The sequence below is a fragment of the Drosophila nasuta genome, chromosome 2R (assembly GCF_023558535.2).
Source record: "Drosophila nasuta strain 15112-1781.00 chromosome 2R, ASM2355853v1, whole genome shotgun sequence".
NCBI classification, from domain to species: Eukaryota; Metazoa; Arthropoda; class Insecta; order Diptera; family Drosophilidae; genus Drosophila; species Drosophila nasuta.
Window position 1 is genome coordinate 12,925,491 of NC_083456.1, and position 22,426 is coordinate 12,947,916.

The 22,426-nt window shown below is 38.4% G+C and overlaps 1 protein-coding gene across 2 annotated transcripts; it reads left to right on the top strand.

The window, feature by feature from the left end:
- The first annotated feature begins 331 nt into the window (after positions 1–331).
- LOC132787522 (ras guanine nucleotide exchange factor P) lies at positions 332–22,423 on the top strand. Of its 2 annotated transcripts, XM_060794622.1 has the most exons (5): positions 332–565; positions 633–691; positions 3,520–4,640; positions 7,051–7,427; positions 20,315–22,423. In XM_060794622.1, exons 3-5 carry the CDS (start codon positions 3,563–3,565, stop codon positions 21,386–21,388), a joined length of 2,529 nt encoding a protein of 842 aa, XP_060650605.1. In that variant the 5' UTR covers positions 332–565; positions 633–691; positions 3,520–3,562; the 3' UTR covers positions 21,389–22,423. The 2 variants fall into 2 exon arrangements, with proteins under 2 accessions (XP_060650605.1, XP_060650603.1); XM_060794620.1 differs by lacking the exon at positions 633–691.
- The last annotated feature ends 3 nt before the right edge of the window (positions 22,424–22,426 follow it).

Sequence of the window (22,426 nt, forward strand, 5' to 3'; positions counted from 1 at the left end):
CAGATTATTGAAATTAAAGTTGTATTTACTGCAGCTAAAATTTTAGCTTAAATAACGAAATCGCTTGTCTCTCAAAGAAGCGTACTCATTTTCAACGCTTATGATTTATTTATGCATTCATGAGCGAACTCACGTTACGTATACGACCCGGGTTGCAGCAGACGCAATTTTCTAGTGCTCAGCTGCTGTTTGCTGGAGAATAAAAACCGAAGTTGGCATTACTTGGCACAAACAACAGCTCACGCAGTTGGACTTGCGATAAAGTCGAAAGTAAAATCGAAAAAAAAGAAGTAGAAGTTTCGTAAGTAGGAGAAAACAATAATAGAATAAAACTGGAAATGCAAGAGAGTGTTGTTTGTCTCAGAGTGTGCTTTGATCGAGTTGTCAGTTGCTCGGTGCTCGGTTTTCAACTTTGACTTTCAACTAATTTAATTTTCAGTCAATGCCAGTGTCTCGGTCACAAAAGTTAACCCAATTTGCACAGCAAAGACAGAAGCAAAGAAAAAAGCAACAAAAAGGAAAAAAGGAATAGAAAACGGTTTTAGTAAACATTCAATTGTTCCATGTGAGTACCGAGTGTTAATAAAAAAGTAATTTGGTGTAGAAAATTAAAGCAATTAAAAACAAACTAGGCAACAATGTGGCCAAGACATGCGACGATGCAAGACACAAAACTCTGCGCATGACACAGGTAAATTCATTAAAGTTGCCAGCCACACACACCACACACACACACACACACTTGCACTACTCACATGCGCGGCAGAAGACTGTCGATTGCAGCGATGGATGTCCTGTGGCACAGGTTGTGGCAGCTTCTGTGTGTGGCACATCAATTTAATTAGCGAGCACATAACTCTATAAAATATTCAAGCAATTTCAAGCGAAATATGCGCAGCTCTTGAGCTCTCTGAGCTGTGTGAGCTGGACAGCCAATTTCCCCCGGAGACACTAGCAGCAACAGCAACAGCAGCAGCAACAGCGGCAACAACATCTGCCCCAAGGGACGCAGACGTGGCTGTGGCAACTGAGTTGTTGCCGTGTGCAAAAATTGCTTGGCTGCAATGCTAGAGAGTCTTCATTAACGCCTCATCATAATCAATTAGCGTGCAGCGACAAAATTCTTAAAATTCCAAGCGTCCCTTATCGATATAGAATATTTCGAAAAGGTCGCCAGACAACAAAAAGCAAATATGAATGACAAATTACACACTTTAGCTGTCAGATTGACAACAATACACAAAGACTGCTAGAGAGAGAGAGAGAAAGTAGAGAAAGAGTGAGAGGAAGAGAGAGTACATAAATGTCAGGCTGCGAGCACAAAAAGCATAGTCGAGCCACATTAAATTATGCTGACAAGGCGAATTGGCCAAAAAGCAGCAGAGAAGCAGCTAGTCAGCCATGTTTAACGTCAAGCTAACACACACGGCTAAAAAGGCAGAACTCAGAGGAGCAAAGGAATGGAAGAGAACCACGATGAGGACGATGCCTGATTCTGCTGCTGCTGCTGATGATGATGATGACGATGATCACGATGACGAGCTGGGCACACAGCCGCAAGGCAAATTATGTACAGACAGCGAGCTGGAGCTGGAGCTGGAGCTGGAGATTCGACAGTAGCTTGTTAAAATACCAGCCAAAAGGAAGCAGCCAGCCAGTCAGAGAAACTGGGAGACAGGAGTCGCCAACTCCTACTATGGAATGCGTGTGCAATAAAATGACAAGGAAGCGACAACGAAACGTAACGTAACGAAATGAAATGAAATAAAATGAAGTGAAAATTGTGGCAGGCAAGCAGGACAACACACACACACTCACACACACAGACCGAAAAGAAGAAGCCTCAAGGATAATAATGCGAGGCGAAAAGAGTTTTCCATACACAAACACAACATTCGCATATGCAAGTGTAGCCAAGTGTGTGTGACAGGCCAGCAAAACTTAAATGCCATTAGTAGCTGCCGTTTTGAACCTAGGCAAAGGACGGAGGAGGAAGGAGACAAGGCAGAAGGCAAAAGCGTGCCAGGTAAACTGGCGCACACACACACACACTAAGCCACTGTACGTGCCTCAGTTGTGTGCAAGCTCGCTCTCACTCGCTCTTCTCTACACTCCCTCTCTCTCTCTCGCACGCTCTCGTAGCCAACGTTGTCGTCGTCGTGGGGCAGGCAATTGAAATAACTTCTTCCGCTTGCCTGCCTCGCTTCCGCTGCTTGAATATGTCCACCCCAAAAACTCACACACCTACCCAGCACACATACACACACATATACATAGTCAGCCAACCTCCCACATAACCTTTTGAGCAGCTCAACAGACTTGAATTACCGCTTGCTTTTTTGCCATTTATTTTGTTTGAGCAGTAAGTGATTTTGCACGAGCTTCGCAACATGTTGCCCAGCAACATGTTGCCAAATGTTGAGAGCGCAATGCGCGAGAGAGGTTTCAATGGGAGTGAGAGACGGTGTGTGTGAGTGTGAGTTTGGGTGACTGGCAGGGTAAAGTTAGTCCTTTTATACTATGTCATCCCCATTATTGCTGCTGCTGATGTTGTTATTGCTGTTGTTGTTGTTGTTGTTGGCAATAAAACACATTTAAGCACGCATTACGTTATACGTTATTGAGCGCACGCTGCTTGAAACTGACATTTGGACAGCCACTGTGTGTGTGTGTCGATGTGTGTGTTTGAGGGTATAAGTTTGCACTTTGTATTAATTTAAATTGCTTTTGGGATTGTCAACCGTGAAATATGACACATAACGATGGCATTTAAATGCCATGCTAAGTTCGGGCAACAAATTAACTACAGATTTGCCATTGCTCTGATTGCATTGTAGTAATCATTATTCAGATACTATATATGTATGTGTGTGTGTGTGTATAACTAGCATTTCAGTTTCATACTTTTAACTCGCTTCTCATTCTCATTCTCGGCTGGTTTGTGGCTTTTTGCCTTTGGTAAAATTAAGTTAAATTGTGTCACACTCAAATGTTGTGCCATAAATTCATGCCAACACTTCAGCCAGCAGTCGCACAAATATATACATACTTACACACTTACACACATACATATACACAAGGCTATATGCAAAGCGAAACCTCTTGCCCTAACGTATGTGCGGCTGTCTGAATCCTTTTCGAGGCTACGTCTGTTGCTGAGCTCTCTCCAGCATTTTGTTATGCAAATCAGAACGCAGTGCGCCAGGAAATGGCAAATGGTCGACAGACGGACAGACGGACGGACGGACGGACAGACGGATGGGGCAGGCGTGTTGTGGGCTAAATAAGTTGGAAGTTGAACTACATTCCAGGCCGTAGCAGTAACTGTTTGGGTTATTTTCTGCTATATTTTATTGCACTGGGGAGCTAAAAAGTTGAAGGTTAGCCCCAACCACTCAACAAAAAAGAAAAAAAAAACAGAACCATTAACAACAATCTGACGACAAATGCTGCGCACAGCTGTTGGACTAATTTTTGGTCTGCTCTAATGTTCGTTTTCTGTTTTCATGTTTATTGCAGCCACCACGCCCACTTAACAGGCCAATTAAAGTGCGCCCCCTAAATGATGCCCGAAACTGAACGCGACTCGTTGGTGGCAGCAGAAATGATCAGTGGTGTCTTGCCCCACGCTTATGGCAGCATCGTCAAGGATAAGCAGCAGCAACATCAACATCAACAGCAACAACATCAGCATCAGCATCAACAGCAGTTGCAGCAACATCAGCTACAGCTGCTGCAGCAACAGCAGGAGCATCATCAGCAACTGCAATCATTGGAGCCAATTCTCGCCACATCGCCATACAATATGGCTATCAATTCGTACGTTTACAGCAGCTCACTGAGCATACCTCCCACATCGGCGGCGACCATGGTCAGTCCCAGCAGCAAGGAGAAGATGGTCAATTTGTTGCGCGTGCGCGACAACAACAACAGCAGCAACAGCAACAACAGCAATGGCAGCAACAGCAGCGTTAGTCCCAGTCCCATCTCCGCCAGCAATTCGCCAACAACGTTTCTGCAAAAGCAACTCGAGGCACCGCCCAGCAGTCGCCAAGCAGCGACAGCAGCAGCAGCAACAGCATCACAACAGCAACAGCGACGCTCCATGACGCCCTTTGGCAACAGCAACAGCAACAGCAGCAGCCAAGCGGCTAGCTGGCATCCACATGTCTATGCACGTCCGCCCAATCGTCCCACGCCGCACTCCATAGCCGACATACTGGGCATGGACACGGCCGAGAAGTTGGCGTACTTTGGCGCTGTTGCTGCTGCCTCAGTCACCGCCAACAGTTCGGCGACATCACCAAAGAGCATACTGCGCAGCATTGAGCAACAATATGCGCAGCAGCCACAGGAGCAGGAGCAGCGCACTCATCGCAGCGCTTCGATGAGCGATGCCAGCGAAGAGGAGACGACCGTGAATGTGACAGCAACAGTTGCAGCAGTAACAGTAGCAACTGTACCAACAGCGGTACCAACTCCAACAGCAACACCAACAGCAACCCCATCAACTGCTGCACTCGATCAGCCATTGAATCTGTGTGTGGCCAAAAAGTCGCGCGACAGCAACGCCTCATCTCCGATGCCAGCAGCCAGGCAGAACCAAGTGCTGGCCAAGACGACAGCCAGCAACAAGAAGGGTAAGTGGAATTGCCAATAATATTGCTAATTGCAACATTGCAACATTGTGTGATTAGATGTTTGTGTAATTTATGTGCAGAGCATCTGCTATTCGTTGCCGCATCCTTTTGCTTAATTTCTAATATTGGCGCCAGGCAAAATTTTGCAGCTTGACGCTTCACGAGCTTGCCAATTGAGCGCAGCGTGAAGCTCTCAACACGCTTCAACGAAGCGTGCGGCGACCAACGCGTCGTATGCGTGTTCTGCCAAACGCAAATGATGTTCGACTAAGAAAGCGAGCGAGAGTGCGTCTCCAAAATTGCATTTTGCGTGCCAAAATTATTAAAAGTGTTCGGTCATTAGCAGTTCTATTTAATACACAGAACTTTGATTAAGAGTTTATTTAACAATTATTTTAAAATGGAGATACTTTTGTTTCGTTATGTTTAGGTTTCATAAATTTGTATCACAATGTTTTTTCTCGCGTCGATCACTCGGTTTATTATCGATTACCTCAATTCTTCCTTTCGATACTTCCTTATTTCAAGTGTTGTGTAAGTCGTAATGATGACTTCATTTATGTGCTGAGTAGTATTGTAGTTATCGATAACTTCATTGAAGTGTTGTATAAGGATTAACCAATAATAAAAGAAGAAACTCTACAATAGTTAAGGAATTTCATTAGTTTTTGGCATGAGATTAATGAACTACATTTCTTCTGCAATTTAGTTTGCAAATCAATAACAAACAATTTGCTCGAAAATTTGCCATCAAGGGTAGACTGAGTGAATCAACCAACTAGAAGTATGAATAACATTTATTCATGCGAACATTAATTAACTGCTTATTGTTTTTGTCAATGCAATTTATTTATTGTTCTCCAATGGGTCATGGAAAGAGACGAAGGAGGGGGGGAAGCAAACAATAACAAATTCAATTAGCAATACAGCAATTGGCAAACGGCAAATGGCAAGCGGCAATAATAAGCAATAAAAATCAGTTTGAAATGAGCAAAGTTGAGAGCAATATATTGGAATTGGAATTGTGTGTATTGCTTAGTTATTATTACGATTGTTGTTGTTGTTGTTTTGTAGTAGTGTTTGTTGTGTAGCTGTTAATTGCTCAATGCTGTGCTCGGAACGTTTTTATTGTTATTAAAATCACGTAGTTGACTTGGCGTAAAAATATAAGCAAACAAGTGCAACAACAATAATCTTACAATGAATGTGTGTTTGTTTGTGTATTGAAATGAATGTCGTTTGAGACTCATTTAGTGATTTGCAACTGTCGTCTGTTAATTTTCGCTTAATTACCGCCATAAATGGCCGCGGGGGTGGTTGCCAGTCGCCTGAATCAGTGGGGGGAAGGACAGTGGCATTAAAATGTCGCCAACAAAGCGACAGGGCAATTGGCAATTGGCGAACAACAAAAACAGAACACAACAACACGAACACGAGAAAACAATACTAAACAAATAATCAAACATTGTGTGTTACGCTTGCATTGTTTTAAGCTTTTGCTCTTTTTTCATCTCTTCTTCTGTTTGTCGTTTGCCGTTTAGTTTTATTGATTTCGTGCCAATGGGGCGCCCTTTTCACTGAGTGATCCACTAGACTCGCTTATAGTAGTAGCTAGCTAGCTTGGCTAGGGGTTGGCTTTAAGTGCCCCAATGCCGGGGGCGCGACAACAACAACAACAACAGCAGCACGACAGCAACGGCGGCTGTCAGTCGGCCGCCTAATTAATCACAGTGTCATGCATATGTGCCCCGCCATATGAGGCCGTGCGGCCCACGCGGCGTATTAGCAATAACGACTGCGACGGCGACGGCGACGTTCGTTTACATTTAACTGTCAATTAGATTTCAATTATGCATTGGCAATTGAAGTTGTCCAGGCGACAACAACAACAACAACAACTACAACCAAGACATCGACATCGACTCATGCCAGACACGTTTTGTAATAGGTGTAGCTGAAACTTGATGTTGTTAACACTTGTTTTTCGACAGGCGTCTATGAAACGAATACTTTGTGTGTAGAAAAGCGAGTCATTCAAACAATATACCCTTGCAGTTAAACACAGGGTACAAATGTGCAAAACAAGTTAGCGAGTCAGTCATAAACTTATAGCGAATTCCATTTTACACATTGGCAACAAAAAGTTCGCTATAAGTTGAACTCAATTGCAGCTCAGCTGAGAGAGGTAACAATGCATAACCAAAGTGGGGCCGATTGGCCAGTCAATTGTTATGCCATTTGACGGACTAATTGCAACAAAAGCAGAAAAGCAGAGAGGCAGCAAATGCAAAAAGGTTGCATAAAATGACAGCGATTAAAGCTGAAAGCCAATTGAGGTTAAACAGCTGCAAAAAAAAAAACCAAAAACACAACTTGAGTGTGGTTTTAATGCATTTCTTGTATTCCACAGAGAACTCGGGCAAACCGGCTGCGAAAAAGAAGAAACTAATGTCTGGCAACACATCCGCCGATCTGCCGCCGGATATAAGTCCCAACACCAGCAGCGATAGTCTAATGCGAGATCGTCTCTTAGCCAACAACAGTTCCCCGCACAGTTCAACCCAATTGAACAACAACAACAGCAGCAGCATCACCAACAGCAATCTGGAGACTACTGAAGATGACTCTGATTCGGGTTCAACGGATGCGAGACGGAAGAAGAAAGCACGAACCACATTCACGGGTCGCCAGATCTTTGAGCTGGAGAAACAATTCGAGATCAAAAAGTATCTCAGCTCTAGCGAACGCACCGAATTGGCCAAGCTGCTCAACGTGACCGAAACACAGGTAAATTTATTGAATTTCCAATTTCTATATTTGTCATAAAAAAATGCAATTTGCACAACATATTTAATTGGCCTAATTAGCGCGCATTTCCACACATTTCATTTGATTTTAATTGAATTGCATTTCGTGAAATTCTATAATCCACACAATATCTAAACTAAATATTTGAATTCATATTTAATTGAGACATCAACAACAATGAATAATGCGTGACAACAATATGCAAAAAAAAACAATGGACAACATAAGCTGTTAATTAATTAATATGAAAATAAATCCGTGTTAGCAGCGTCGATATATCATTTCAAAGTGCACTTAATACTAATTACACAAATTAAAATTATATTAATGCCTGTTTTTTTTGTGCTGTGAATTTGATTTGAATTCAACATCTAAATTTTAGCAAATAGAACTCGCATTAGTTTGAGAGAAACTGTTTTGTGATTTTAAAATAATGAAATGAGAAACATTTAACATTTAAACAATACCATCTATTAATAATGAATTTATTTTAAAACAATTATGTATGTGATTTAAAGGTTTTGCGTCTTTAATTAAAAGAACTATTATAGATAGAACAGCCTGATGTTTTTTATAGTGAAGCATATTAAACCAAGCAAATATAATTAGAACAACTCCATCATCATTTAAAAAAACAAAATTAATAAAGATCTTAATCAAAGTCAGTTTAAGCTGATCTGATTCTTATTAATTTCTTAATTTAAATCTAATTCATTTAGGGTGTTTGATGATTATAATTATTATTGTCATTCTAATTCATTTCTGGTTAATTTTAATATAATTATGCAAATTTAGCTTGATTTATATTATAGAAAAATTTAGAAAAATAAGAAAGGACAGAACAAGCATAATATAAATAAGTAAATTTCTTTTAATGCCAACGAAACTAATGTTCTTTAAATATTAATTTACAGTAGTGAAATATCTTTGATATACTCGATTAAATTCCTTACAGCAACACAAGTTGTTAAATGGTTGATTTTATAATGAGACAGTTATAATACAGTTTAATTAAAATTTCAAGAATTTCTGTTTATAATTAACGAAAATGTGAAATAATACATCAGTTTGTTTTATAAATACAATTTAATCAAAATTTGACTTTGAAGAATTTCTGTTTATAATCAACGAAAATGAGAAATAATACATTAGTTAGTTTTAGGCAAAATGCACTTAAAATATTCATTAATAGTTGTGCAATAATTGTTTAGACGACGAGTCAAGTAAATTCCTCAAGCAAAAGTCTATTATAATTTAATTTAGATGCACAATAAAGGCAGGCACAAGGTGTGATTCTATTTAATGCCTGAGTAAATATAATGGCATTTCTAATGCCAAATTATAATAGTTGGAAGATGTTGTAAGTGCAACAACAGCTGGCAGCACATGCGGAGAGGAAATGGGTTGCAGCATTTGCCTTTTGCAAGGTTAAATGAACAAAAACACACACACAAATGCACACACACACACAGATGCGTGTGTTTGCCGCATTGTGATATAAATTGAGATTTATTGACTAATTAGAATAAATTAACTTTGCAACAAGGACGTGGCAGGAACTGCCTAACGTGTTCTCCAGCAGCTGGCAATTAAAGTGCAAAGATGCCAAAAATAATAATAGCAGCAGTAGCAGCAGCAGCAGCTTATCGATTGCAGTTGATATGTGTATATAGTATAGAATTTAGTTTGTGGTCTAAATTGATACCGAAGGCTATTTATCAGCTGATGTACTTGAAACGTTGAAGCTGCTTATTTATAACTTACGCTTCAAATATAAATACATGAGCAGCAGCAGCAGCAGCTATCGACTCGTATGCGGCTTATGTTGCGGCTTAAAGTCAAATCAAAATTGCATTAATGAGCCAGATTACGTATACGCCATGTGCACTCAAATGCCATAAGACTAATTGGTTCTTAAAGAGCGTCAGGCAGAAGATGGGGCAACAATAACAATAGCCATGACAACGGGAGGAAGAAGAAAGAGAAGTGGCATCCAGGGGCAACTGACAACTTGTCCTCATCGTCCTCGTCTTCGTCGTCGTCAATGGCAACCACATTGAAATGTCTGCTTAATTAAATTACATTTTCCATCAAGTCAATTAATTACAAGTTTATACACAAACACTAAGCACTAAGCAAAGCAGCAGCAACACACACGGCATGCCACTCATGTGTCCTTCTATAGGTGTCCATTTGTCCATGTGTGTGTGTGTGTGTGTGTGTGTGAGTGCGTCCTGCTGCTTATCTGTGTGTGAGCTAACATGTTATGCATGCCGACATGTTCAAGTGCTTTGTCTGTATTATTAATATTATAAGCTTGGCAGCTATTTATCATCCTGACCACACACACACACACAGAGACAGACAGACACACACTGGACGGTCGAGCAGCAGCTGTTTGTGCGTGTCCTGTGAATGTTGCAAGTGCAGCACACTGATTTCACAGCATTATTTTAGGCATGTGTGTGTTTGTATATAAAACAACGCTGTGCACATAAACATCTATGTGTTAATCACAGCAATAATATCTGCAAATTAACTGCATCAACTGCTGAGCGAGAGAGAAAGGGGGAAGGGAAAGGGAAACATATTTGTTACATTAGCCCATGGCTGATCTCATTTTGTACTTTATTCAGAAAACTTCATTTAATTGCACTCGCAAATCTTGCAGAGTGCTCGCCGTGTCTAGACGTGCTGCATGCAACTTGGAAGTTTATGTAGTAAGCGCTGCTGCAACAATGTAATGTTACGTATACGCCTCATTAAACGCAGCAAAGTGACCAAAAATAAACAACAAACCGCCAGGCGCTGACAATGAGCAAGAGAGCAAAGCGAAAAAGCAGAGTAGTAAAAGAAAAAACACACAAAACAAAGATGGAAAACAACTCTCGAGGCAAGAACAAAGTGTGGCAGTCATAAAAAAATATAAATCGCTTTAAATAGACGCAAAGAGTTGATGTCTGCAAGAGCTGCTGCTGCTGTTGATGATGATGCTGGTGATAATGTGGTTGAGTAAAGCAGAGGCACAGCCTATAAAGGGAGAAGGGAGAAAGGGAAAGGGGAAGGGGCAGAGTCCGGCTGCGCCCACGTGTCTGCATCGTCTGTCATCAACAAACTGTAAAATAGCCTTAAGCCAGATAAAAATCAATTAATTACGCGTGCATGCGGCTGCCCTGCGTCGCAGCCTCGCCCTTTAGCGTTGCAATGAAGCGACGCATGATGGCACAATTGCACACACACACACTGACACACACACACACACACACTCAGATAGAGATAGACAACATTGTAATAGTGTTGCGATTACCCAACGAACGTCACGCGCCAAACGCGGCAAATTGCATTTGCATTTTAGGGCCAGAGGCGACTGCGAGCCATGGCCATGAGTGGGGATAAGAGCCAGGAGATTGCGTGGATAAACGGGCCGCGGGGAGGGAAGTGAAGAGGAAGGGACGGGACTGTAGCTAGTTTGCGTTTGTGCGCTTGATATAACGGCTTAGGGCCAAAACTCTGACGCTGCTGACAATTTGCATTGGGCATTTCATTTTAAATGTTTGCCGCCGCCGTCGCCGTCGTCGTTGCTGCTGTTCATAATCCCTCGTAATTGCAAGCCAGGTGGACAGGACGAACAGACTGACTGTGTGTGTGTGTGTGTTTGTGTGTGTGATGCTAATGCTGACTGCTATTTGACCCCGCAACACACACACACATGGATGACTGACTGACTGGCTAGGGAAAAGCAGCAGTATCCAGCCAGCCAGCCAGCAAGTGCTTATTGCTGGCATTTGGCCAAGTGGCAAATACGATAATTAAATTAAATTGCTGCCACAAGCAGCACAAACAAATCAAATGGCAATTCATCATTTGGCGAGGACAACACTGACAATGCTCTCTATATACATACATATTTAGAGTAGACTTTGTTATTGCTCGCATAAAGTGCATTGTAAAAGAAACAACTTGAAATGCTCTCTTAATTAATTTGACATATGCAAATAAACACTTCACACACAATAATATTCTCAGGCAAGAGGCATTTACATGCTTGCAATCAATGACATACTCTGCAATATTTATGACTTGGATATTGTTTTGGGGATTCGAACAAATGACGCAAATAAAAGCTGCTGCTGTTGCTGTTGCTATTAATATTAAAGCTATGCAGCCTCGAATAATCCATTAGAGAGAGGGCAGCAAACAGAAATTTAATCCATAAATAGCATATGAATTTTGCATAGAAAGCAAATATGTGTTAGCGAGTGTGTGTGTGCATTAATTACAATTGCATTTAATTTCTTTTGGCAAATTTGTAAACCAATTAGGCTAATAATCATTTAATTACATGTCAATTATTGAATCAGTTGCTGAATAATATATGAAAATATTAAGCATAAATTAGTAAACAAATATTACGCAGCAGCCACTTAGAGAGGAAAAATATGCGAGTTGCGAAATTTAAAATTCATTTTGCGTTAATTCTCTCAGTTGAATCAATAAAATTGCAACAAAGCAGATTATGCTCGCATTTTTGTTGCGAAATAAAAGCAAACAATTGGGTGCCAAAAAGGCCACAGCAAGTGTTTGCTTGTGTGTGTGTGTGTGTGTGTGTGTGTGTGAGTGTGTGTTTGCATAATTTAAAATAACAAATATAATTTTGCTTATTATTGTTGTTACTATTATTGTTATTGACCGCAACTTAATTAAAATATTGCGCATACGTCACGACGCTGCCAAGCGGGCAATTAATATATGCATACACACACACAGTGAAGAGCGCTATGCGAACTATGTACACAATAATTTAATTACAAAACCAGCAACAACAAGCATCATCGATTAATTGTCGCTATGGGGCAGCATCAAAGAGCGGCAGCAACAGCAACAGCAATAGTTGCAACTTGACAACGCATGAAACCAATTTGGACTATTAATTTTGACTGGCTGAAAATTTGCATAAATTAGTTTAGTTGACGGCCAGCTGTCGTTCTATGTGGTGGGGCCCCCATTTAATTATTTATAAATCACAATTTGAGTGCCGCAACAACACCAGCAGCAGCAACAGCAGCAACAACAACGTCAGCAACGTTCGTCGATTGGCGAGCGCGTAGAGTAGAAATATTTTAAAATAAAAGGCGGAGTCAATTCTTCCGTTCGCTCGCTCGTTTATTCGCTTGCTCTCTTCTCTTCTCTCTCTCTCTCTCTCGCTCTCTCTCTCCCGTACTATATCTCTACTGTTTCGGTCTCTCTTTTGCCATGTTGCCGTCGGCAGATCGCTGTCTTTTTGGGTGGGCGTGCTTGAAACATTTTAGCTGCTAAACGCCGGGCAATTAGCAAATCAACAACTGTTGACAGCCGGCCCCGAGGCAATATGCGGGCGTCGTCTTTTGAGACAATTTCAGCTGAAAATGATTTTGGCACAAAATATATACTATACATATGATATGTATAGACATACTTGTGTAGTAAACATTTCAGTTAAGCAGAGCGCAAATCTTTAGATCTGTGGCCAGCAGCGGTGGCACATTAAGAACTTGCTAAACCACATCATTTGCAAAGGCCCAACAAATAACAAGTTAGAAAGCTGCACACTCGAGCACACTCGACTGTGAGATACTCGTTACCTATTGTGTGTGGTATTTTTCTTCAAACATACCAAATTAATATGCTAAGAAAATATATTGAATATACCAAAGTCTATATTCGATAAATGAATGTAAGGTTATGTTAAAAATATACCATTTGTATATTTTTTTTTTCTCTATGGTATATATATATATATATGTATGTATATGAATATATCAAATATAGGCTTTGGTATATTGTTGGTATATTAATTATTTGTCAAACACAGAGTACCTTCTTCAGGCAAAAAGTTAAAATATAAGTTTTGGTATATTTTAGTACTTTTTATTATATGGTATATTTTGAATATACTAGTTTTCAGTATTTTTTGGTATATTAATTAGTGGTCAAACCCAAAGTGTATTCAGACAAAAAGTTAAAATATAAGTTTTGGTATATTTTAGTACATTTTTATTATATGGTATATTTTGTATATAACAGTATTTCAATATTTTTCTTGTATATTAAATATTTCTCAAACCCAGAATGCCTTCTTCTGGCAAAAAGTTATCACACCCTTCTATGGGTTGCGAGTATACAAATAAAAGCAAGCCAAGTGGCTGGCGGGGGGAGCGTATTATGACAAAAAGCGTTTTGACAATCAACACAATAAGCCAATTAAAAGTCAAGAGCGCGCGAACATGAAAAACGCGGCTGGCCAAAAAAGGGCGGCAGCGGACAAAGTGAAAGGCAGTGGCAAAAAGCGTTGTCCGTCGAGCTCTCTTTGTGCTGCTTCTGCTGTTGCTGCTGTCCCACTCACAGTTGGCTAATAACATTAATTTATGCCTAGCCTAATGCCTTTTGGGCCCCCAAAAGTGAAATGTAAAAATAAAATGAAATGAAAATTAAAAAGCCGCAACGCATCAAATGCACTCAAAACAGCAAAGCAGCAACAACTCGTTTTTACAGCAATTCTAACAAGTTAAAAGTGGCATGAAGAAGAGGGGCGGGGTAAGCACAACGTGTAGATGCCCTGTAATTGTATGCATTTTGGCTATTCACTTTTGCCCCCAATTAAGGAGAGTATCTGTTGGCCATTCTTCATCTTTGGCATTGCATTCCTTTCTATTTTCATTACGCCTGCTTTTTAATTTCACACATGAGCTGAAACAAAAAAAATATAGAAACAAAACGAAAACATTTTCTACATTTGCGACTGGCTGCAATTGAAATTCATTTAAATACGAAACTAGCTAATGCAAGCAAATAATTATATATACTATATATATAAAGTTTTATTTAGCTCTTCTTTTTTCTGTTGTCTAAAGTAAATATTTATGCTATTGCTTTGCTGCAGTTTAGAGCCAAGCCAGAGCGAGAGCGAGTGAGATAATAATGGCAAAATAAACAATAAGAGCAACTAGCATGCTATGTGCACAATTATTACGCATTACAACATAAAATATGTTGCATAAAATGGCATTTACTGCAATTTGGTCAGCATTTTGCGTTCATTAGCAACAGCCGCTGCCCAAAATACACAATGCGATAATTCGTCTGACTGCAAGAGAGGGGAGAGGGGGGGAGTGATGAACATCCGGTGCTCTGCAGCTTTGTTACATTGTTGTGTGTTGCCATTACCCATTTTGGCAGCAGTTGCATTTAAGTCTATTTAATTAATAAACGCAAAACAAATTGATGCAAATATTCCCAGACACAGTCAGCATCAGTTGTGATAGTATGTGTGTGTGTGTGTGTGTGTATGAGATATGGCGAGCATAATCCTAAACAATCAAGTGCAGACACAATGAGCAGCAATCGCATAGAGAGTTAGTCACTCTGCATTCAATTCTAATACTGAGCCCACAAAAGTATGCTATAGTTTTTGTTTTGATTATTCATTTCGTTACAAGTTGTATTGAAGTTTTGTTTATTCTTCAGTGTTTATCACTGTGTATTATTATAAAATAATTTACTTATTTTACTTTTTATTTTGAATTTTTTTTATTATGACTTATTGAAATAAATTAACAAAATAATCATAATAAAATAAAGAATTGACAATTAAAATCTAAATTTTGTATGCTTTACACTTATTTAATATTTAGTATTATTATTATTTATTTTTTTTTTATACTTATATTATTTTGTTCTTTTTAATACTAGCCACATATGTGCGATCTTAATCTAGTTGTAAATAGTATTTTAACCTGCCAGCTAATATGCCCTCAGTTTTCACTCACTGAGGCGTGTTCGCGTGGTATGCTGACAAGCAGCACACTGATTATGTTATTAATTAATAATGTCATTGTAGTGCGCATATTTGCATGGACCAAAGTGATTTACTGCACAGCAACAATATATGATGCTGGGAATGGAGAATGGGGAATGAGAGAGTGCAGCAGCGGCGGGCATTCAAATTGCAACTGCAACTGCAACTACTTGACTTCATTTCGCCTGTTTGCGCCAGCTACATATTTGATTTGCTTGCCAATTGCATAATTGCCTTTGGGCGCAAAGTTGCATTTGCGCTTAAATCGACAACAGTGCGGGGGGGGGGAAATGGAAAAGGGGAGAAGAAGAGCGGCAAACTCATTGGAAATTTTAAGAATGTCTGCTAACCAATTTATGGTTATTTAATCTGCAACACTTACATAATTACTTGTGTAATTATTCCACATTATTGAATTTTCACCCGCCACACTTCGTTGTGTAATTTTGTGCTAATCAGGCAAAAAAAAACCATTAAGGCAATTATCATAACTTTTTGCGCTCAACACAACAAAATATGCTAAGTTACCGCCTTTAAAGCTGAGTTTTTTTTGGCACGCAACTGGAGAAAAAACATCATAAAAGTGTGTTCGAGGAAAAACACTCGCTGCCATTTCCGTCAAGGCGTGATTGCACCTAATTTTCCACTTCCAATTTAGCTACTCATTGTTGTGGCTAAAATAAAAGATTCTCGAATTGTGTTGCTTATTTTGCTAACGAATTGTTTTGAATTCAATAATAATTAAAATATAATTTATTGGATTTTGAAACACGAATTTAAATAAATACATTTCAGTGCTGATTGTTGGCAGAATTAAATCAAAGCAATAGTTTTCGATTTTACTAGAACATAAATAATATATATAATATTTTGAAAATGCTTTTAATAATATTGAATTAAAAGATTGACGTACTTATGGGATTTACATATGTATGTGTGGGCACAAAGTTGAGAATTTCTTTTATTACTTCTTTCTCTAATCCTATATACTTTAAATGTATATTTTAATTGAGATTTTATTATTGGAATTTTGCTAGTTATTTGTTGAATAAATAAATACAATATATTGTACATTTAAAAGTCATATTTTACTTCACTTGAAAATAAATAAAACATAGTACGAAAGTGTATGGAATTGATTTATTTTCAATGGAAATTGGAAATTATTAATTATATAAGACACAGCTTCTTATTCGAGAATTGAATGAAAACGATTTTTACAAGTAATTTATATCGCTTAGTAAATTGTATTCATTTTAATTAACTTTAAATGAAAATTTAAATTGGCAAAAATAATTTTCAAGCATTATAATGATTTATTTTCCACTTTAATTTGGTTATATATTATTATATTATATTTATATTTTAAATATAATAGGAATAATTATCTGCTATAACTTAGTAGCTAGCACTCCCTTTTAGTTTTATTTTATTTTGTATAATAATTAAATACGTAAATAAATAAATAATATCTGCTATAAAGAAACTAAAGAAATTTGAAAACAGAATAAACTCTTTTACTTTGCCATAGGTATTATCTAGTCGTAGCACTCGTTACAACATGATTCACTTTATTTTCAAATAGTCCTTGGCAAAAGCGAATGCGAAGTGAAAATTAATTATACTTAGCTCCCACCCAAACACACACAGAGAGAAGTAAATATCCTCATAGACCTCACACGCACAACACAGCAGGATATCATTGCGTGTTGGGAGAGTTGAGTCAGGCAGCTATTAAACAATTATTTAATGATCAGGGGAGTGAACTAAAGCAGTTGTTAGTTGCGTTGATTGAACAACGAGAGTATGTAACGTACATAAATTCATCTAAATACGCTCGTTACATATGATGAGAATGTGATAAAGGCAAAAACCAAAAGAAGCATCTGTTCGCATTTGGTTTCGGTTGCTTTTTGTCCCACAGGTTTTAACCTGCTGCTCGGAATTCTTTTTTGGGGTTCGCTTGAAAGGGAATCAGAGCATTACATTTAAATGTCAATAAATCATAAAGAAAATTTGGAAGAGGAGAGAGAGAGCAGAACAACTTTTCTTTTTAGCTGACAAAGTTTTTTGTTTGTATTTTTAGACATTCTTTATGCATATGAAAAAGCGAGGGGGGGAGGAGTGTGAGGTGGGCTTAATGAGGTTTAGAGTGGATCACAACAAAATAAACAAGACGTTTATTTATGAAATCCCTTCGCAATCGCTTTGAATGCGAGATATTCGAAAATTATGTATGCCAAATAAATTAATCAGCAAAATGAATGCAATAAAAAATGCCACACGCAATTAAACGCAACATAAAGCAAGGCAAAGCAAAGCAAGGCAAGGCAAAAGCAAAGCAGAGCAAATGGTCAAATTGGGCCAGACATACTTAAAAATAATCAAATAATTAAATGTAGTCAGTGCGCCGCATGGCCCCCAAAAGATTGACCCGCATATTTACACTCGGAGTAGTGTGAAGAGCAAGAAGAGGCCCATTAAAATAGCCCATTTGATGTACAACGAAAATGATGCTTTTGGAATAGCCATTAAAATTGCTCATAAGGTAAACACACACACCACAATGTGTGTGTGCCTGTTGTTTTATTGTTTATTAACGAATTAATGAACAGTCTTTCTTGAATTCGACTATTCCGATGAGTAATTGGCCAGCCAAGTTGTAATTGTGTTCAAAACGAACTGCCAGATACACATTCAGATACCGAATAGCGAATAGAGATATAAACAGTGGGGGGGAGGAGGAGGAGGAGGTAACACACACGCACACACACTCAGAACATCGTATATAGACATCTCTCATAATCCATCTTCATCGATAAAACAAACAATTTGCGTACACATCAATCCATCGACAAGTACATTTCATTGATGTGCTGATGTCTATTTTGGTTCAACTCAACTCATACGAAGTGCTGCTGCTGTTGCTGCTGTGAGTACTCGAAAATATTTGGCAATCAATTAATTGATTTTCAATATGGAAAATTAACGAAAAATTTCAAATTTCAAATATTTTCTTTATTTTCATTTCCTTCTCCGTCTCACTCGATTTTTTTGGGTTTGGGTTTTCAGCTAAGTGGAGGAAAAACGTTTTCATGTTAATTTCATCATTTTTACGCTACGCCGGCAAAATGAGCATGTCATATGACGGCATCTATCTTTGGCGCTTATTTTTGCCTTCCTCTCTTCTATACTGTACTCTATATATGCAATGTTGAACTGACTGTGTGTGTGCAAGTGTGTGCGTGTGCAGACATGCCGCTGAAATACTAATTATGTGCGCGATTTAAATAGATTTTTCATTTATTTAGCTAGGCCATCATTTTGGATGAAATGGAAATTAGAGGCAAATGTTTTATGTTGCGCCATTGACGCTGCCTGCCGAATCGTCTCGCGTCGTCGTTATGAGGCACAGAGCAGCATCGCAAGTAGCAAGAATTAAAATGAAATGTTGTCTTTGCTGGGGAATGGGAATGGGAATGTATATAGGAATGAGAATGAGAATGTTGTGGGATGGGGTTGCTGATGGGCGGTTTCTGCATTTTGACAGGCCCACATCATTTCAACTTCTTGGCCTGCCTGCTTGTTGTGAACTGTAGCTGACGTAGCGGAAGTGTTTTCCAACTACACACACTCACATTTAGAGTGTGAGTGTGTGTACACTCACACACACACATCGAGTTAGAAACGCGCGCGCGATACACTCGTACATAATTTTTAATTATTTGTTTTACGCACACAAATAAGGGCAAATGAGGCATAAACATTGCCTAATTATAGCGGCCCAGCTCTCGAATATGAATATCTGACTCATAACACTTTACGTATAGTATATGTATGGATATGTAGTGTGTGCACACAAGTACTCTATCAAATGGTACAGCAAGTACATTTCGAAAATCTCAATTAACTTCACTGAAGATTTTACTAGTTCCAAGTAGAATGATTTCAATTTTAACAACTGTACTTAAGTAAAATGTAAGAAATTTTCAGTAAGATATTAAAATTACATACTATGTGAAATATAAAATTATAAAAGTATTCCCGATTACTCATCAGTATTTCAAATTATGAAAATATATTCATATACTTATTCATCTTCTTTTATATAAAGCTTTAGTCAGTATGCATTTTTTGTTTAATTCGATTTCTTACTAAACCATAACATTTATGTATGCATGTTTATTTACTTGCAATTAAAATTGCAAATTTCAAGGAATTCATTTTATATTCAAGTTAATTTTCTTTTCAAAGTTATTCTACCCACTAACCATAGTCTGCGAAAAGTTAAAAATTATATTATTATATTAATATGATGGGTCAAAGTGTTTGCTTACTATGGGTCTTAATTGCTTTGGCTGAAAATTTGGTATATTGGGCACTATGGTGTATTTTGAATGTATTACTTTATAAATATTCCAAATATAGTCTATGGGAAATATTTTTGCGGAATAATCATTAGGTATATTTTACTGGGGGTCTTAGTTGCTTGGTTGACAATCTGGTATATTGCGCCGTCTATGGTATATTTTGAGTGTGGTACTATATCGATAAACCAAATATACCATTTGGTATATTTTCAGTATTTTGTAATATCATATTTTCGATATATTTTGAAAATAATACCGCAATATTTTACTTTTATTCAAATTGGGTAGTCGAGCACACTCCCTTTTCTTACTTGTAGCTTTCTTACTTGTTTTATCTGTGTACCTTTGCTATGAATATTGTCAATGATAACTAATGAAGACGATCTCTAATTTCAAATGCTTTTCCTATGCTCTTATGATTAAAAGATCAGCTTAGATCTTCATACTATAAATTGCAGCATATGCTAGAGCCAAATATACAGTAATTAAATATTACGTATACGCAACATTCCTACCATTTTAATAGAACGAAGATAAAAATGGAAACAATAATAAATGATATTCAAAATACAGTTCTGCTATTGTTGTTATTTACGTTTTATAGTTTATTTAAGCAATTTTTAAATATATATATTCAATATATTTTGTTGCTTGCATTGCAGGTGAAAATATGGTTTCAAAATCGACGAACAAAATGGAAAAAGCAGGACAATGTCACAAATAACGAGGCTGCCGAGCACAAATCGTCCAACAAACCGGCAGCAGCAGCAGCAGCAACCGCAACAACGGAGCAGCAGCAAGGCAAAACAAATAGCAGCAGCAATAGCAACAATAATAATGTCAACGACGATGGTTCGAACTCTGCTTCGTTTACGGCCAATGCTGTGGAAACAACTCCAAAAAAGTCGTCCAACGGCCAGACGGAGAAGCATCGTGGTAATAGCAGCAGCAACAACAACAACAATAATAATAACAACAACATCAGCAACTCTAACAACAACAATAATAATAACAATAGCAGCAGCAATAACAACAACAATGCGTTAGCTGCAGCCAAAAATAATGTCGAAAGCAAATTGCAAACAAAGCACTCGACGACAAAAATTAAAAAACAATTGCTAGAGAAGACCTCAAAAGCCACAACAAACAGTCCGACAACCAATGGCACGGGCAGCAGCAATAATCCCAGAGAATCGGCGACAATTGCTGGCAGCAACAGCAACAGCAGCAACAACAACAATATCAATAGTAGCAGCAACAACAAGACAACAGAGAAGCGCAACACCAACAACAATAACATAGGAGAAGCATTTCATCACCAGCATCAGCATCATCATCATCGACTGCATCAACATGCCATACCATTAACAGTGGAGCCGGCGGCACCATTGGAGCAAACTGAGAAGCTGGACATCAAGCTGGAGGAGTCGCCAGCGTTGAGTCTGCAACGTGTTGCAGCTGCAGCAGCAGCAGCGGCGGCGGCAGCCTCGTCATCGTCATCATCGGGGCAGCAGGAGAATGGCCACAGTCCACAGGCGACGGAAATGGATTTCGAGAGTAAATTGGCTGCCTCAAAGATATTGGCCATGGCCAATAACAAGTTGCAGGTGAATGCTGTCGATGCGCAGCTGAAAAACGAAAGCGAATCGGAGGATGAGGAGACGGCCAGCGATCCAGGCACTTCGACAGAGGCGCAGGATTCGCAGGATCAAGATGTGCAGATGCGTGAGATTTAAGAGAAGCCTCCTCCCCCACTTTCTCACCCCACACCCAACACCCAACACACATAGCCAGTCAAATTAAAACTTGTGCCAAAAAGTCGAATATTGCTCAAGCACACGTTGTGTGTGCTTGTTAGTCTTAGGCATTTACATACTATATTTATGTAATTTATTGAATCCATGCATACACACTACATACATAACTCATTTAACCGCCTCAACTGCGATCGAAATGAATAGGCCGTTAAGCAAAAAGACGTTAAGTGAAGCAACCGAATTTATGCCGCCAAGAAGTGAATTAATATTTTCTTATTTCTGTTTCATAATTATTTTAAATAGATACGAAAAGTAAATTTATTTTTTTGTATATCCCGCTCGCATTTTTACTGGAAGTATAGCGAGTTGATGGAGTTATCTCCGACTCATATATTCTTCAACAGTAGAATAAAAACAATAAGGCTTTAGTCAATCCATCGTCAATAAAAACAATCAAAATAAAAGTAGCCTGAGCCAGTTGAAATTTTAACAGATAATGATAATGATTTGTATTTCTTTTACGTATGTACAATTTGAACTTTACCTGCATGCAACAATACGAAGTGGTATAGTATAAAATTGTCATCTTATTTTATAGAGTATCTCTCTGAGATTGAAGTGTGTAACAGACAGAAAGAATGACTGTCATGGCTACATCAACTGCGATGGAGACGCTGCTTCCTTCCTTCCTACATTTCGTGTAGGCACAAAGCCATGTCCGACTGTCAGTCGATGCGTGGTCCTCAGAGCTCTACCGCTATACAAAGTAAAATATTAATCGAAAAATTTTCAATGAATTCTTGAAGTCGAGAACATTCTTCTAAAGCATTGTTACAATTTTGTTTTTAAATATTACTTGCTATGCGAAATTAAATGTATTATAGAATAGTACTCTATAATAGTCTTCCATTGAGAAGTTCCGCAATATATTGAAAGAATTTACATATAAAAAAAGGTTTTCATCAGCCGTGATACAAATAATTAGACGAGCTTTTCCATCTGATTCCATTTGATTTA

Coding starts and splice junctions, on each gene's coding strand:
- LOC132787522 (XM_060794622.1), top strand. CDS start 3,563: ATGATGCCCGAAACTGAACGCGACTCGTTGGTGGCAGCAGAAATGATC. Junction 4,641..7,050: donor GACAGCCAGCAACAAGAAGG/GTAAGTGGAATT, acceptor TGTATTCCACAG/AGAACTCGGGCAAACCGGCT. Junction 7,428..20,314: donor TCAACGTGACCGAAACACAG/GTAAATTTATTG, acceptor CTTGCATTGCAG/GTGAAAATATGGTTTCAAAA.